General features: G+C 45.4%; 1 protein-coding gene across 8 annotated transcripts in view; it reads right to left on the bottom strand.

Annotated features, from left to right (window-relative positions):
• Positions 1-11,394, bottom strand: part of MAP7D2 (MAP7 domain containing 2) — a 101,371-nt gene extending 89,977 nt beyond the window's left edge. For 4 of the 8 annotated variants that reach the window (XM_070785280.1, XM_070785284.1, XM_070785286.1 and 1 more), the window contains exon 1: positions 11,183-11,393. In XM_070785280.1, the coding sequence (XP_070641381.1) occupies positions 11,183-11,312 (130 nt within the window). In that variant the 5' untranslated portion in view covers positions 11,313-11,393. Of the gene's footprint in view, positions 1-10,978; positions 11,084-11,182 lie in introns of those variants that run through there. The other 4 variants (XM_070785288.1, XM_070785281.1, XM_070785287.1 and 1 more) reach the window with 3 other exon arrangements.
• Between the last annotated feature and the right edge of the window lie 3,467 nt (positions 11,395-14,861).

Genomic DNA, 14,861 nt, shown 5'->3' with positions numbered 1-14,861 from the left:
CCCAGCCTTCTAGGCTGGCAGTGGAGGACCACAGCATGTCAGAGTTGGAAAGCATTAGTCAGATGACCTAAAGTACCAGTGCACTCACAAGTAACCAAGTTCTTCTCCCAGGCCAGCACATGATGCCACAGTTGTGAGGAGCAAGCTGGATGAGAGAGCTGAGGCTCGCCTACTTTAGTGAGCATGTCCTAGAGAAGGGAGAACTGATTCCTTCCTCATGGCTCCCCTCACGACCCTCACCTTCCACAATGGGCTTCTCCTGTGATCTCAGTCCCTGCCAACATCCTCCTGGAAAAGTTCTCCCCATAGCCCATTCATATTCTGCAAAGCTCAATATTTCATCTCATGATCTGATGATGCCTTAGAAGTCAATCTGGCTTCTCCTCCAACCAAGCTGTGTAACCAAAACTGAAGCAGGGACAAAGAGGGCAACCCAGGGCTCCCAGGAGCCAGAAATAAGTCTTGCCTGGTAGATCTATCATGGCACTGCAGACAAGATGTGAACCACAAGAGCTTAAATGCCAGTTCTGGTCTTGGTGGCCTGTGCACATCTGAGAGGACCTGAATAACAAGTACTAAATACCAGAGCTTGTAGAGAAGAAACCAGTAAGAGATGGGACAAATTAGGAGTTTGGCATTAACATACACATAATACTATATATAAAATAGATAATCAGCAAGGACCTACTGTATAGCACACGGAACTCTATTCACATTCTGCAATAATCTATATGGGAAAAGAATCTGAAAAAGAATGGATATATGTATAGGTGTAACTGAATCACTTTACTGTACACCTGAAACTAAATTAACCATACTCCAAAATAAAATAAAAATAAAATAAAATAAAAATTAAATTAAAGAAAAAAAAGAATAGATGGGTTTGAAGGAATTTGTTTGAGCCCAAAACACACTCCTCATTTCTGATCCAACCTGGCAAGGTCAGTAAACATCTAGTTAACTGCAGAGTCCAATTCAGGAGCTGTTACCACATATGGCTATTAACATTATTTTAAATCAGATACAAACAAAAAGTCAGTTCCTCACTGCTCAATAGCCACAAGTAGCAAGTAGCTACCATTTGGAACACCTGGAGAACAGAAAGTTCTACTGGACAGCACTGTGTATAGTATCTCCTGCTTGAATTGGCCTGATCATAAGAGATACTAACTCTGAAATCTTTATGCACCACTACAGGGCATCTTTATACACCTTTAAAAAGGGGGCAAGAATCCTTTTCATTTTTAGCTAATAAAAGTAAAATTATGTACCACACAGGACATTCAACACTCTTTAGTAGAAAGGTACTGGGTCTTCTTGGGTCTCTCAACCAAAACTGAGAGAAAGTAAAAGACAAGTAAGAAAAATGGAAGCTGGGGGAAAAAAAGAAATATAAGCTGATTAGGGTAGAGTGAAACAGTTCATTTCACTCCCTTGACTGTTTTGCGGTAAAAAGAGTTACTCTCACCCCAGAAGATTAAGGATACACAGAAATTGCGGTTAGTAGCTCAATCGTGTCCGTCCGACTCTCTGTGACTGCATGGACTATAGCCCGCCAGGCTCCTCTGTCCATGGGATTCTCCAGGCAAGAAAATTGGAGTGGGTTGCCATGCCCTCCTCCATATGCAGAAATTAATGGACCATTAATAAGAAGCAATTATTCTTTAGAAATAATTCATGACTGCCTAAAACAAAATCAAGTGAAGTGGAAACTGCCTCTTGAGAACCTATATGCAGGTCAGGAAGCAACAGTTAGAACTGGACATGGAACAACAGACTGGTTCCAAATAGGAAAAGGAGTATGTCACCCTGCTTATTTAACTTATATGCAGAGTACATCATGAGAAATGCTGGGCTGGATGAAGCACAAGCTGGAATCAAGATGGCCGGGAGAAATATCAATAACCTCAGATATGCAGATGACACCACCCTTATGGCAGAAAGTGAAGAGGAACTAAAAAGCCTCTTGATGAAAGTGAAAGAGGAGAGTGAAAAAGTTGGCTTAAAGCTCAACATTCAGAAAACCAAGATCATGGCATCTGGTCCCATCACTTCCCGCCTGGCAAATAGATGGGGAAACAGTGGAAACAGTGGCTGACTTTATTTTTCTGGGCTCCAAAATCACTGCAGATGGTGACTGCAGCCATGAAATTAAAACATGCTTACTCCTTGGAAGAAAAGTTATGACCAACCTAGATGGCATATTCAAAAGCAGAGACATTACTTTGCCAACAAAGGTCCGTCTAGTCAAGGCTATGGTTTTTCCAGTGGTCATGTATGGATGTGACAGTTGGACTGTGAAGAAAGCTGAGTGCTGAAGAATTGATGCTTTTGAACTGTGGTGTTGGAGAAGACTCTTGAGAGTCCCTTGGACTGCAAGGAGATCCAACCAGTCCATTCTGAAGGAGATCAGTCCTGGGTGTTCTTTGGAAGGAATGATGCTAAAGCTGAAACTCCAGTACTTTGGCCACCTCATGCGAAAAGTTGACTCATTGGAAAAGACTCTGATGCTGGGAGGGATTGGGGGCAGGAGGAGAAGGGGACGACAGAGGATGAGATGGCTGGATGGCATCACCGACTTGATGGACATGAGTTTGAGTGAACTCCAGGAGTTGGTGACGGACAGGGAGGCCTGGCGTGCTACAATTCATGGGGTCACTAAGAGTCGGACATGACTAAGTGACTGAACTGAACTGAACTGAGGAGGGGGGAAAAAAAGAGCAGGAACATGTTTCGCAGTAAGAAAACTGCAATTAGAATCAGAAATATTTTAAAGAGGGCTTTTTGTCTGAGGATATAACTAAATCTACTTCAATAATATTGGTTACCTAACTAAAGAAAATGAACAAAGTTTTGTTCATAACAGATATCTACATGAGCAAAAATTACCCACATGCAAAGAAAGCTTCCACTGAAGGCTGTTATAATATTTCACCACAAACTGTCACCCCTGACTGGTGCTCAAGAGAACCGAACACACAATTAACAAGGTAGAGAAGTGCAAACTCTCATAAGAGGAGACACTGCCCCCTGCACAAGGACATTTGCCTCTCTAGTCAGTGGATTACTGAAAGCACAGGCCTAGGTGCTAAGGGAAGAGAATATAGCACAATCTTGTGTGTGTGTGTGTGTGTGTGTGTAGTGGGAGGTGTTTTTAAAAATAAGCACAGCAGGAGAATCCTGTTTCACGCAGTTTATGATTCAGATGGTTATTTCCAGTTATGGGTACGTATTAAAGTGTTGTTTCGAAACAAAGACACATAGTACTACTTAATAAAGGACTTTTGGTGTCTGGTGAAAAATTCAAGCTATAGGGGCATTTCCTGCTCTGTATTTATTAATTTCAGGTATTCCTTTATGTCCTCTTCTCTCTTTCCTTCTGCTTATACAAAATATAGCAAAAATGCATATGAAAAGTGGGAGAGAAAGAGAAAAAAACAAGGGCAGGGATAAGAAAATGCATTTAATAGATCTACCATAGAAGTTGGTGTTGCACACTGGCTGACCTGCTAAACCAACAGTTAACTCGGTACCAAAGGCAAAGACAGATCAATTGCTCAGGATGGGGACAACTTGGTCTGGGCAGGGACTTGTCCTGCAGGCCCTGAAAGCGAGTGTGGGTTACCTGGCCCTGCCCAGTATGTTCCCCTAGAGCTAGTGCCAGCTTCCTCACATCATCAAACCTGGGATACAGGAGGTGGCTTGGCCCTTGCATTCCCTGAAACTGTTCAATTACGTGGTCTCCACAGTTAGGGGGTGTGTCCTGTCAGTCAACAAGAACTTGGTGATCATAATCAGAGAGTGGCTTCTGTGAACAGGAGCTAGGAAGGCACAATGTTAGCCTTGGGGGAACAGCCAGACCTGGCCTCACAGAGCCCACCCTGAAGAGGGGGCTCCCCACTGGACCTGACACTGAATGCGTAGTGTGCGCGCTAATACCGCTCTCCTCCCACTGTTCCATCAATATTATACCATGCTTTTCCATGATGACAGCCCAACATTTACCAGGAAGCCAAGCCTACTCCCTTTCCACACGTTGTGAATAATCCAAGACAATAATCCGTATCAGGACCTTGGCACCTGCCCACAATGGGGAAAGCAAAAGCAGCCTCTCCCCTTGGGAGCCTGAGGGCCCAGTCAGGTTTTGCCTTATTGCAGGGGAGGACATTTTATCAAAGCATCTTTTCATTTCCACACAAGAGAGCTACGATAGGCAGAATACTGCAGCATACATCCTGTTCTACACGCGACACTCAATGCCATGGTGCCCTATGTGACCAACAAAACTTTCTGCCATGAGGAAAATGTTTTAGATCACCATGTCCAATATGTGAGCCACTAGCCACAGTGACTACTGAGCACCTGAACTGTTGACTAGTCCACGTAGAGATGAGCTGGAAGTGTCAAGTCTTCCACTGGTTTTGGAACACTTGGTGCAAAGGACAAAATGTGAGATATTTCATTAATAATTCTTTATATTGATTACATGTTGAAATGACAATATTTTGGATATACTGAGTTAGTTAAAGCTAGCATTCTATTTGTATTAGCTAGCACCAACCTATACTCAGTAGTTTTCTTTAAATTGTTCTTTAAATTGAATATTTTTTTCATATTTTACTTGATGCTGAAAATATTCATGAAATTAGTTTGATGTATTAGTTGTACTTTTACAACACAAGGAAAGAATCCACAGGACTATTAATCTAAAACTGAGAAGATAAGTTTGTCCACATGTAATCCAAATCATCTTGTGTATCACACCCTTTGGGAAATGCTGCTGCTGCTGCTAAGTCGCTTCAGTCGTGTCTGACTCTGTGCGACCCCAGAGACGGCAGCCCACCAGGCTCCCCCGTCCCTGGGATTCTCCAGGCAAGAACACTGGAGTGGGTTGCCATTTCCTTCTCCAATGCACGAAAGTGAAAAGTGAAAGTGTAGTCATTCAGTCGTGTCCAACTCTTCGTGACCCCATGGACTGCAGCCCACCAGGCTCCTCCATCCATGGGATTTTCCAGGTAAGAGTACTGGAGTGGGGTGCCATTGCCTTCTCTGTGGGAAATGCTAGTCCAGGGCAAAACTACTCAGAGTGTGGCCTGTGGACAGATGCCAGACTCCTTATGGTTCATTATTGTACAGAGTAATGATATAAATTGAGAGCACATATTTAGAAACATTTGTAGCTATTTGACAAAGCAATCTGATACCCATTGATATCCTGGAATCTGGCAAACAAGAAATTCTGTTAAATGAAACTTCTCTCCCTCTAAGCATTTTTGTTGATACAACTTTTTGCTGTAGTTCTAAGAAATGAAGATCATCAACTTTACACAGAAAAGTAACTGTGTACTATAAAAAAGGCACACAAAATCTTCATAAAATGTGTATCAACAGTACTAAGCTACATCTTGAGTAGGGTACAGAAAATGTGGGAGGCATGGCCCATGCACAAAAGGAGTTTGTTATAATCTATCTGGAATAGAACAGAGGCATGGAGATTAAAAATACTTAACTCTAGAGTCAAACACATTTGAGTTTGAGCCCTGGCTTGCCACTTAATGTGTGACCTTGACCAACTTATTTAAACCTTTTTTTTTTTTTTTTTGCTGAGCCTCGTGGCTTGCAGGATCTTAGTTCCATGACTAGGGATCAAGCCCAGGCCCTGGCAGTGAATGCACCAAGTCAAGGAATTCCCTTACTTAACATCTCAATTTCAAGGTACTCACGTGTTACAGTAGAGAACCTCTAGAAAGGGAGATTCCTCCTCTTCCAGTAGGTGCTTATCACACATCACCTCAAGAGGTGGAGTATATTTCCCCTCCCCTTGAATCTGGGCTGGCTCTGTGACTTGCTTTGACCACCAAATGCAGCAGAAAGGGCATTCTAGGACCTTCAAATCTGCGCCATAAGAAAACTGGCAACTTGTGGTTCCCCACTCTTGAAACACAGCTGCCAAATCATACCACCTGCCCTGTGAGTGCTTACTGTGCTGAGCACATTATGAGTTCTATCCTATTAAATCCTCCCAACAAAGCCCACCAGACTACTGACCAGCATCCACCAGAAAACTCCATCTCTCATCTACCTGATTCAGCCCTGAAAATCCTTCTGTTGTGTAAGTCAATTAGTACAGCTAATACAGAAGGCAAAATGTCACTGTGGAGAAGAGTATGGAGAGTCCTTAAAAAACTAGGAATGAATTCTTGCTGAGCTACCAGGGAAGCCCAAAACTACCATATGACCCAACAATCCTATTGCTGGGCATACACCCTGAGGAAACCGTAACTGAAAGAGACACATGTACCCCAATGTTCACTGCAGCACTATTTACAATAGCCAGGACATGAAAGCAACCTAGATGTCCATCGACAGATGAACGGATAAAGAAGCTGTGGTACATATACACAATGGAATATTACTCAGCCATAAAAAGAATGCATTTGAATCAGTTCTAATGAGGTGGATGAACCTAGAGCTTGTTATACAGAGTGGCATCATAAAAAGGAAAATAAATATTGTATATTAACGCATATATATGGAATCTAGAAAGATGGTGCTGATGAACCTATATGGGCAGCAATGGAGATGCAAACGCAGTGAACAGACTTGTAGCACAGTGGGGGAAGGAGAGGGTGGGCGAATTGAGAGAGTAGCATGGAAACATATATATTAACATATATAAAATAGATAGCCAATAGGAATTTGCTGTATTGTGTAGGGAGCTCAACCTGGTACTCTGTGACAACCTAGAGGGGTGGGAGGGAGGTTCCAGAGGGAGGAGACATATGTATACCTATGGCTGATTCATGTTGATATATGGGAGAAATGAACACAATGTTGTAAAGGAATTATCCTTCAATTAAAAATAAATAATTTTTCAAAAAGAAGATAAAATGTTCTTTCAAAAAATGAACCACTTTAGAAGATGGGGCATTTGGATGAGAAGAAAACTTTCTTTAATTTTGGAGAGGAAAGAGGGTTAGAGACAGAAATGACAGACTTTGACCAGTTGTGTCACCAGGCTCAGGATATCAAAAAATAAACAGTTAATAGTCAGACAGGCTTTCAGGAGTTTGCCCTGAAGGTTCTGCCAAGTCCAAGTCCATCAGTGCCATCACTCAACAAAGCCAGAACAGAAGCCCCAGACCAAATGCAACTTTGTCTCTCTGTCTCCTGACCTAGAGGAGTGGGAATGTCTTTCTCGAGGCCAAAGGGACTCATGATGTTAGAACACGTGCACAAGCTCAACTCGTTCCTCTTAGGTTCAAACAATTTTAGTATTAGAGTGGTCAAGAATGGTTGTAGGGAATTCCCTGTGGGTCCAGTGGTTAGGGCTCTGTGATTTCATTACTGAGGGGTTCAATCCCTGGCTGGGGAACTAAGATCCCACAAGCTACGCGGCTGGACAATTAAAAAAAAAAAGTTTCATATGCAACTTTGAGAGAGGATGAAGAACTCTGAATTTCTTGGGGCCGGACTCTCAACCTTTCCAACTTGGTCCCACCCTACTGTGGTCCCCAGGGGAGTCTCTCCTGAACTTCCAGTTTGCACCCTTCCATTCGCCTAATCTGGGTGGGAGGTGAGCAGGGACAGTTCAGTTCAGTCGCTCAGTTGTGTCCAACTCTTTGCAACCCCATGGACTGCAGCACACCAGGCTTCCCTGTCCATCACCAACTCCCGGAGCTTACTCAAACTCGTCCACTGAGTCAGTGATGCCAACCAACCATCTCATCCTCTGTCATCCCCTTCTCCTCCTGCCTTCAATCTTTCCCAGCCTCGGAGTCTTTTCTAGTGAGTCGGTTCTTCACATCAGGTGGCCAAAGTATTGGAGTTTCAGCTTCAACATCAGTCCTTCCAATGAATATTCAGGACTAATTTCCTTTAGTATGGACTGGTTGGATCTCCTTGATGTCCAAGGGACTCTCACCTCAAAGCAATTCCCTCCTGACCAGGGAACCACGGGCAAATGAATTCAACTTAGGAAACAGTATTTACCTGCAGAAAGCACTGTAAAGTTCAACATGTTCTGTAATTCCACTATTTCAATCTCCTCCACCGACACACTTCTTTAATCCAACTTGTGAGTATTTACTCAACCCAGTGGAGCGTCGAACATCAGCTACAGACCTACTGTGTGCAAAAACTTTGAGGATGAGTAGGATGACCATCCAGCCACTCTCTGCACCAGGTGGCACTGTGAGAGGCACCTGTAACCTGGACCCAGGCCTTACTCTCAAGCTGATCATCTAATTGAATGGACACTGAATGACCAGCTCGAGCATTTACTGTGTCAAGCATTGCTTTACAGCTACTAATTCCTTCATCTTCAAAGCAGTGCTTCTATTCCTTCCCCCCACCATGGTGTTCTTACACCCATTTTAAAGGTGAGAAAACTGAAGCTCAACAATGTCTCTGCAGGTAAGAAAGCAGGAAGAGGAGATATGGCATTCACACCCAGGCAGTCAGGCCTCTGTTTACAGTGGGCACCCAACGAACATCTGCCAATAGGAGCTGGAAGGTTAATGTCATCACATGGGCGGAACAAGAAGAGTGCTTTCCTCCAGGTGCTACAGGCACAAAAAGATGAAGTTCCTTAATTCAGACTGAGAGGGGCCTAGAGGAAGTGAATGCCAATGGGAAAAGTGAAGAAGGGCGCATTTCAGACTGAGGGGAGCAGAGGACCTGTGTGACACCAAGGCAGTCTGACAGACTCCGGTGACAGTCTGCTGCCTCTCCCTGCCTTCTAAAGGTACTAAGCAGACTCAAGCAACAGGTGCTTGCACCTCATTCCTTATACCATGCACATAACAAAAGCACTAAAGAGAACAGTACTCTGGTCATTTCCATCCTGGGGTGTAGGTAAAGGGAAAGAAAGAAAGCATCACTGAGGGATAATAGGGAAAAATGCACAGGATTTCAATATCAGAAGAACCTGTTGCTAGAGGAAACAACCAGAAAGGTTTTCCCATGAGACCTTCTACACCAGCTCCCAGGAAAACCACTTGCCGGCCCATATCCCCCCACTATGAAATTGTCTGAGAGCCTAAACATCTCCGGAATTTGTCTTTTCTGGCCCTCAAAGCACTCAGCACAAACTTAGGAACAATGGTTGATCCTCAAGAAATGCAGGTTGAATCTCATCAGGAACAGGTCCCAAATGATAAAGTCTTGGATGGCCAAGAATAATCACTATCAGGATGGATAATCATAAAACCTCAATCATCAAGACTTCTCTGAGGATGACATTATTTTTCAAAGCACCTAGCCTCACAAAACCTGCTTTAAAAGAGCAAACCCTTGTACTACCTGACACCTAAATTGAATACTTCAATTTTTCCACACCAACCCTAATGTACATGGAAGTTTATTAAATATTTTATCTTTTAAAAAATCTTTTGTTTGGGGTCGCACCAGGTGGCTTGCAGGATCTTAGTTCCCTGACCAGGGATCAAACTCCTCCCCTCTGCAATGGAAGGACTCCCCTCTGGACTGCCTGGGAAGTCCCTGAAATATTTTAAACCTTCACAGAACATGCCTTTCAGTATTTCCGATGTCAAATGAAGGAATACAGCTTTAAGCTATTTTTTACAATAAAAGTTTTCAACTAGAACTTAATAAGACTAGTACCCTTATTTGCGGTTGTTGTTTAGTCGCGAGGTCGTGTCAGAATCTTTGCGACCCCATGGACTGTAGCCCGCCAGGCTCCTCTGTCCATGGGCTTTCTCTTATTAAGTGCCTTCAAATAAAATAAAATACCACAGATGAATTTCAGGCCCAACCATACAGCTCCACCTTGACTCTACAACATCAAAACTACCTACTTATTTAAACTCTCGACCGAATTAAAAGATGAATTTTAACAACCTTCCTTTCCCAATGTTTTGTTCTATTAGGTTCCCCTCCCCCAACCTGGTTCTAACGGCTGGGTAGGTTTTGGGTTCTTCCCTAGCAGATGCGACCGAGTTTCTCAAGCAAAAAGACGAAAACAGAAGTATGTGTTTATAGTATTTATATCACAGTCCTGTGATAATTGTTAAATTCTGCCTTTCAAAATATGCATGATGAAAAACGCAAACCGGGAAAAAATTTAAGCCATCCCCTCCTTTTCTAAACGATACAACTGAAGGCCCAATTAAAAAAAAAAATACCACTTCTCCCATGAAAATCTTGTTTTAAGTGATTCAAGAACATTTTCCTTGATTTCCTTCCCTTCCTTGGTATACCTTACATAAAATACGCAGATCCTCACGATGTGATAAATCTCCAAATCCTCTACTTAAGATCTGTGCGTTTTTGTGGGAAGCATGCTATACTGCGGTAAAAACATGTCTTAAAAATAGCTCCCATTAACTTAAAAAAAAAAAAAAAAAAGGTGTTGTCAGGAAAAACACGAAATCGGTTTCCACGTTGCTTACACCCCCGCACTACCTGCAACCACTTTACAGAACGTTAAAAGACCTGAGACTAGCTTATCGAAATTCCGTCAAATGTCCTCAAAATCTCTGCCCGCTTCGCTCGTTTGTGGGCAGCCAAAATCGGGGACCGTGCCTCCTCAGCTCCCAGCAGCTGCAGCCCCGAGGGCCAGGGGCTCATCCGCCGCGCGGCCCCGCCAGACCCCGGGGCAGTGTACCCGCGGCCTCCGCGGGCACGAGCGGGCGACAGGGGAACCCGGCTAGGGGCTCGCACCTGGCCGCTCCGCCAGTGGGCGACGCGCGGGTTCGGCCCCCCGGGGACGCCGCGAAGCACAGAGCTGGGCTGCCGCTCGCGCTCGACGCCCGAGACGCAGAGTGGGCGGGCGCGCAGGCTCCGGCGACCCCCGGCGCCGGCTCGGCCAACCCGGGTGCCCCCCATGCCGGCTGCTCCAGGAGACTGGGCCAGACACTCGGGGCCCCTAGGGCATCAAGCATGGCCTCTGCCTCCACCCCTCACACCAAGCACACCTGCCACCCGCCCTGACCACCCCCCATTGGCACCCACTCACTCAGGTCACCCGAGAGGGAGTGTCCCCCTGTCACCGGCGCCGTGAGGGGCGCGGCCCTGGGACCCCGCGCCTAGACGACTCCCGGCACAGGTGAGGATGTTAGCCCCGCTCCGTGCCCCGCCTCCCACACCCGGCGCGGCCCGCCCCGCCCCCCTCAGGGGCCTGAGGCGCCCACGCGCTCGCCTCAGCCCGAGAGCCCCCTACCTGAAGGCCGGTGGTTGGGCGGTGAGGTCCTCACCGCGCCCGGTTCGGCCATCTTCCCAGGAAGCGGAGGGGCCCGCGTAGCCCCCTCCGTCCCGGCTGTCGCCGCCGCGTAGCCGACACCGTGCTCCATCGGGATGCCAGGGCTGCACAGGCGCACTGCCCCTGCCGCCGCGCTGTGGAACCCGCGCGCGTCCCCCCCACGACGTGCACGTGTGATGTGCGCACCGGTTCTCAAGCTGCGCATGCGTATCGCGTCCACACGCGAGGTGCACACGGGTCCTCACGCAGCAGGCGCGTACCTCATGCACTTAGCAATATGCACACCCACTCTCACGCATCACGCCTACACGGCATGCACATGCAATGTGCACACTAGTTCTCACAGAGCTCCCACACACCGCGTGCACGTTCGAGGAGTACACTGGTCTTCACAGCGCGAAAGAACACACTGCATGGACACCGTTCCCCATACAGTGCTTACACACAGCAGGCAGTGAACACATCCCAGTGTAAACACACATCCTCACACAGTGCATACACTCAGTGTCATACACAGGGAATGCAGTTTCTCGCAGCATGCACTCACATCCTTACTCAGCTTGCAAACACAGTGCACACACACCTGCCCACCCAGCATGCACACGTTCTCACACACCGTGCATTCAAATCCTCACATGGCTCGCATTAAGTTCACACACACTAGGCAACCACATACTTAGAGCTGCAGCTCTGGCAACAGGTCCTAGTAGGGCCTCGGGCAGGCGCCACTTGGGCCCGTGCCATGTGTGCAGACGTCTCCCTGGTCCAAGCACAGGCGCGCAGGGGCGGCAGGAGCTAGGTCCTCCCTCACTGCAGTCAGACATGCATCCACCCAGAGCAGACTCCGGGACGCCAGCTGGGTGAACCTTCAAGCAAGAGCAGGGCTATGTAGTCTGCCTTCCAACTGTGCCCCTGCTCCCTGGCTGACTCCACTTGAGGACTACTCAATGGTTCATTCCTTACTGGAGCACAAATAATGCACACAGGTACCTACAGTGTCTGCCTGCAATGCAGGAGGACCCAGGTTCGATCCTTGGGAAGATCCTCTGGAGTAGGGAATGGCAACCCACTCCAGTATTCTTGCCTGGAGAATCCCAAGGACAGAGGAGCCTGGCGGGCTACAGTAGTCTGTGGGGTCGCAGAGTTGGACACGACTGAGCGACTAAGAAAAACTACCACTACTAGAGGAATCTCTATAAGGAGAACATCTCTGCTGCAGCGTTCTCTGCTGGATGGTGACCAGCCCCCAGGTTTTAACTTACACCCCTCAGGGAAAAATGAATGATTTAAAAAAGAGGAACAGAGCTGAATGCGGATTGGGGCGTGGGTGGAATGGGGGGGTATGTGATGATGATGGAAACGTTCTACAATTACATTATGGTGATGGTTGACTCTTAAATGTACAAAAAAAACACTGTACATTTTAAATGGGTGAACTTTATGGTGTGTAAATTATACAAAACACACACACACACACACACACACACACAAAACCCTGACAAGTTGAAGCCCTCAGTAACTTATAGCTGGGTTCTTAGTGAAAAGCTTAGAAAGAGTCCCTTTGTTGGCACAAAAATGTGATGAATATTTTCCTGACACTCCCAAAGGTGTGCTGGGTGTAGGTGTGCTGGGTGTAGGGTGCAACTATGGTGAGATAGCCAGGAGTTTAGACACAAATGGGGAGGAAAATGGGCAAGCTGGGGCTGGTCCCTTGGCTGTAATGAAAAGTGTTCCTAACCCAATAAGATTAAAACAATTAGGGCACCGGAGCTGTTTTTTTTTCTTCTTACAGTGGAAGGAAGGAGTCTTAACCATTGGACCACCAGGGAATTCCTTGAACATCTTGAAATCTGTTAAACCACCTAGTATGTTAGTCTAATGCAGCAGTTCTGTTTTTTGTTTTGTTTTTTTTTTTTTTTTTGCCTGAGCCCCTTTACATCAGGGGTTGGCAAACTACAGCCCATGGGCCAAATGTAGCCCACTTTTACTTTTAATAAAGTTTTACTGGAATATAGCCACTGTCATTTGTTTACATCTTATCTCAGGCTGCTTTTGTGAAACACCCACAGAGCTGCTTAGTTGTAACACAGATCATAGAGCCTACAAAACTTAAAAATATTTTGGTCCTTCAGTAAAACCTAATTCCTACTTTACACCTAAAATTAAGAATCCCAAAGAACTTCACTATCTGCTGATGCTGGTAGATATTTTCCAAAACTTTTTACCTGAACGCGCCCGTGTTAATATTGCAACACTCAGTTTTCTTTGAAGTAGTAAGTTCACTTGGGGGGATATTTATGTTAGAAAATTTTTAGATTTGTTCCTTTTAACAATAAACCTAAATTTTAACATAAATAACATCTTTATTGTCCAGCTTAACTGAAAATTGAGTCTCATATCTGCTTTTGTATTCAATGTATTACAGTAGGTTGTTAAAACACATGAAGAAAATCTAGCCTCTACGCCCTTGGAAAAGAGAGAAATAGTTTAATGCTTTCCAGGTTAAGTATGTTCTTGATACTACATCCAATCTTGACAAATGGTAACTTCAAGTTAGTTGCAATGTACAATCTGACACTGAATTGAGTCATTTCTTAGGCAGGTTGATAAGGAGTCTAGGGGTCCTCAAGGAGAGAGGGGTCTGGAATTCTCAAGGAGGAAGAAAGGACAAAATTTTTTTTTCTTTCTCCACATTCCTTAGGATTATATAACAATAATGTATCCTGCCTAAGGACAGTCTTTGGATTAAACCTTCTGTTATCTTAAAATGTAAATTATGGGAGTAGACCTGGTCTTTACAAGGATGTATCCGGCACCCCACTCCAGTACTCCTGCCTGGAAAAATCCCATGGATCGAGGAGCCTGGTAGGCTGCAATCCATGGGGTCGCTGAGGGTAGGACATGACTGAGCGACTTCACTTTTACGCATTGGAGGAGGAAATGGCAACCCATTCCAGTGTTCTTGCCTGGAGAATCTCAGGGACGGGGGAGCCTGGTGGGCTGCCGTCTATGGGGTCAAACAGAGTCGGACACGACTGAAGTGACTTAACAGTAGCAACATCCTGCCTGAGGACAGTGTTATCGTAAAATGTAAATTATGGGAGTAGGTCTGAGGACCTACTCCTCGAGACATTCTTTGGATTATATAACTTCATTGCTAACACTAGCAAGCGGGTACTCTTTCTGCCCCCTTCTGATGCCTATGTCAGAAGCTTTCTCTATCTCCTTTATACTTTAATAAAACTTTATTACACAAAAGCTCTGAGCAATCAAGCCTCATCTCTGGCCCCGGATTGAATTCTTCTCCTCCGGGGGCCAAGAATCCCGGTGTCTTCGCGTGATTCAACAACCTTTCAGAATCAGTGATCTTTTCATACTAGCACACTAAAATGCAACAATCATTTAGAAAATACTGCTTGACTCTGCTACAATCTTCAAATGTCAACACATGTCAGTCTATGGTATTAAAGTCACATCCATTACTACCACCACCGACCTCTTCACTGTGAAGCTGTCAAGCTAATGGTGGCAGTTATCAATTTTCCCCAACTCTTTCACTTAAAACTCAAATTTTATCACCTGCAAAAAATGCTGTGTTTTCCTTGGAGTGACAGGGTCATTTCTTTCATTTTCGAGAAAA

Source organism: Bos indicus, chromosome X (assembly GCF_029378745.1).
Source record: "Bos indicus isolate NIAB-ARS_2022 breed Sahiwal x Tharparkar chromosome X, NIAB-ARS_B.indTharparkar_mat_pri_1.0, whole genome shotgun sequence".
Lineage (NCBI taxonomy): Eukaryota > Metazoa > Chordata > Mammalia > Artiodactyla > Bovidae > Bos > Bos indicus.
The sequence above is the reverse complement of the archived record's forward strand: the minus strand, read 5'-3'. Positions and strand labels throughout refer to the sequence as shown.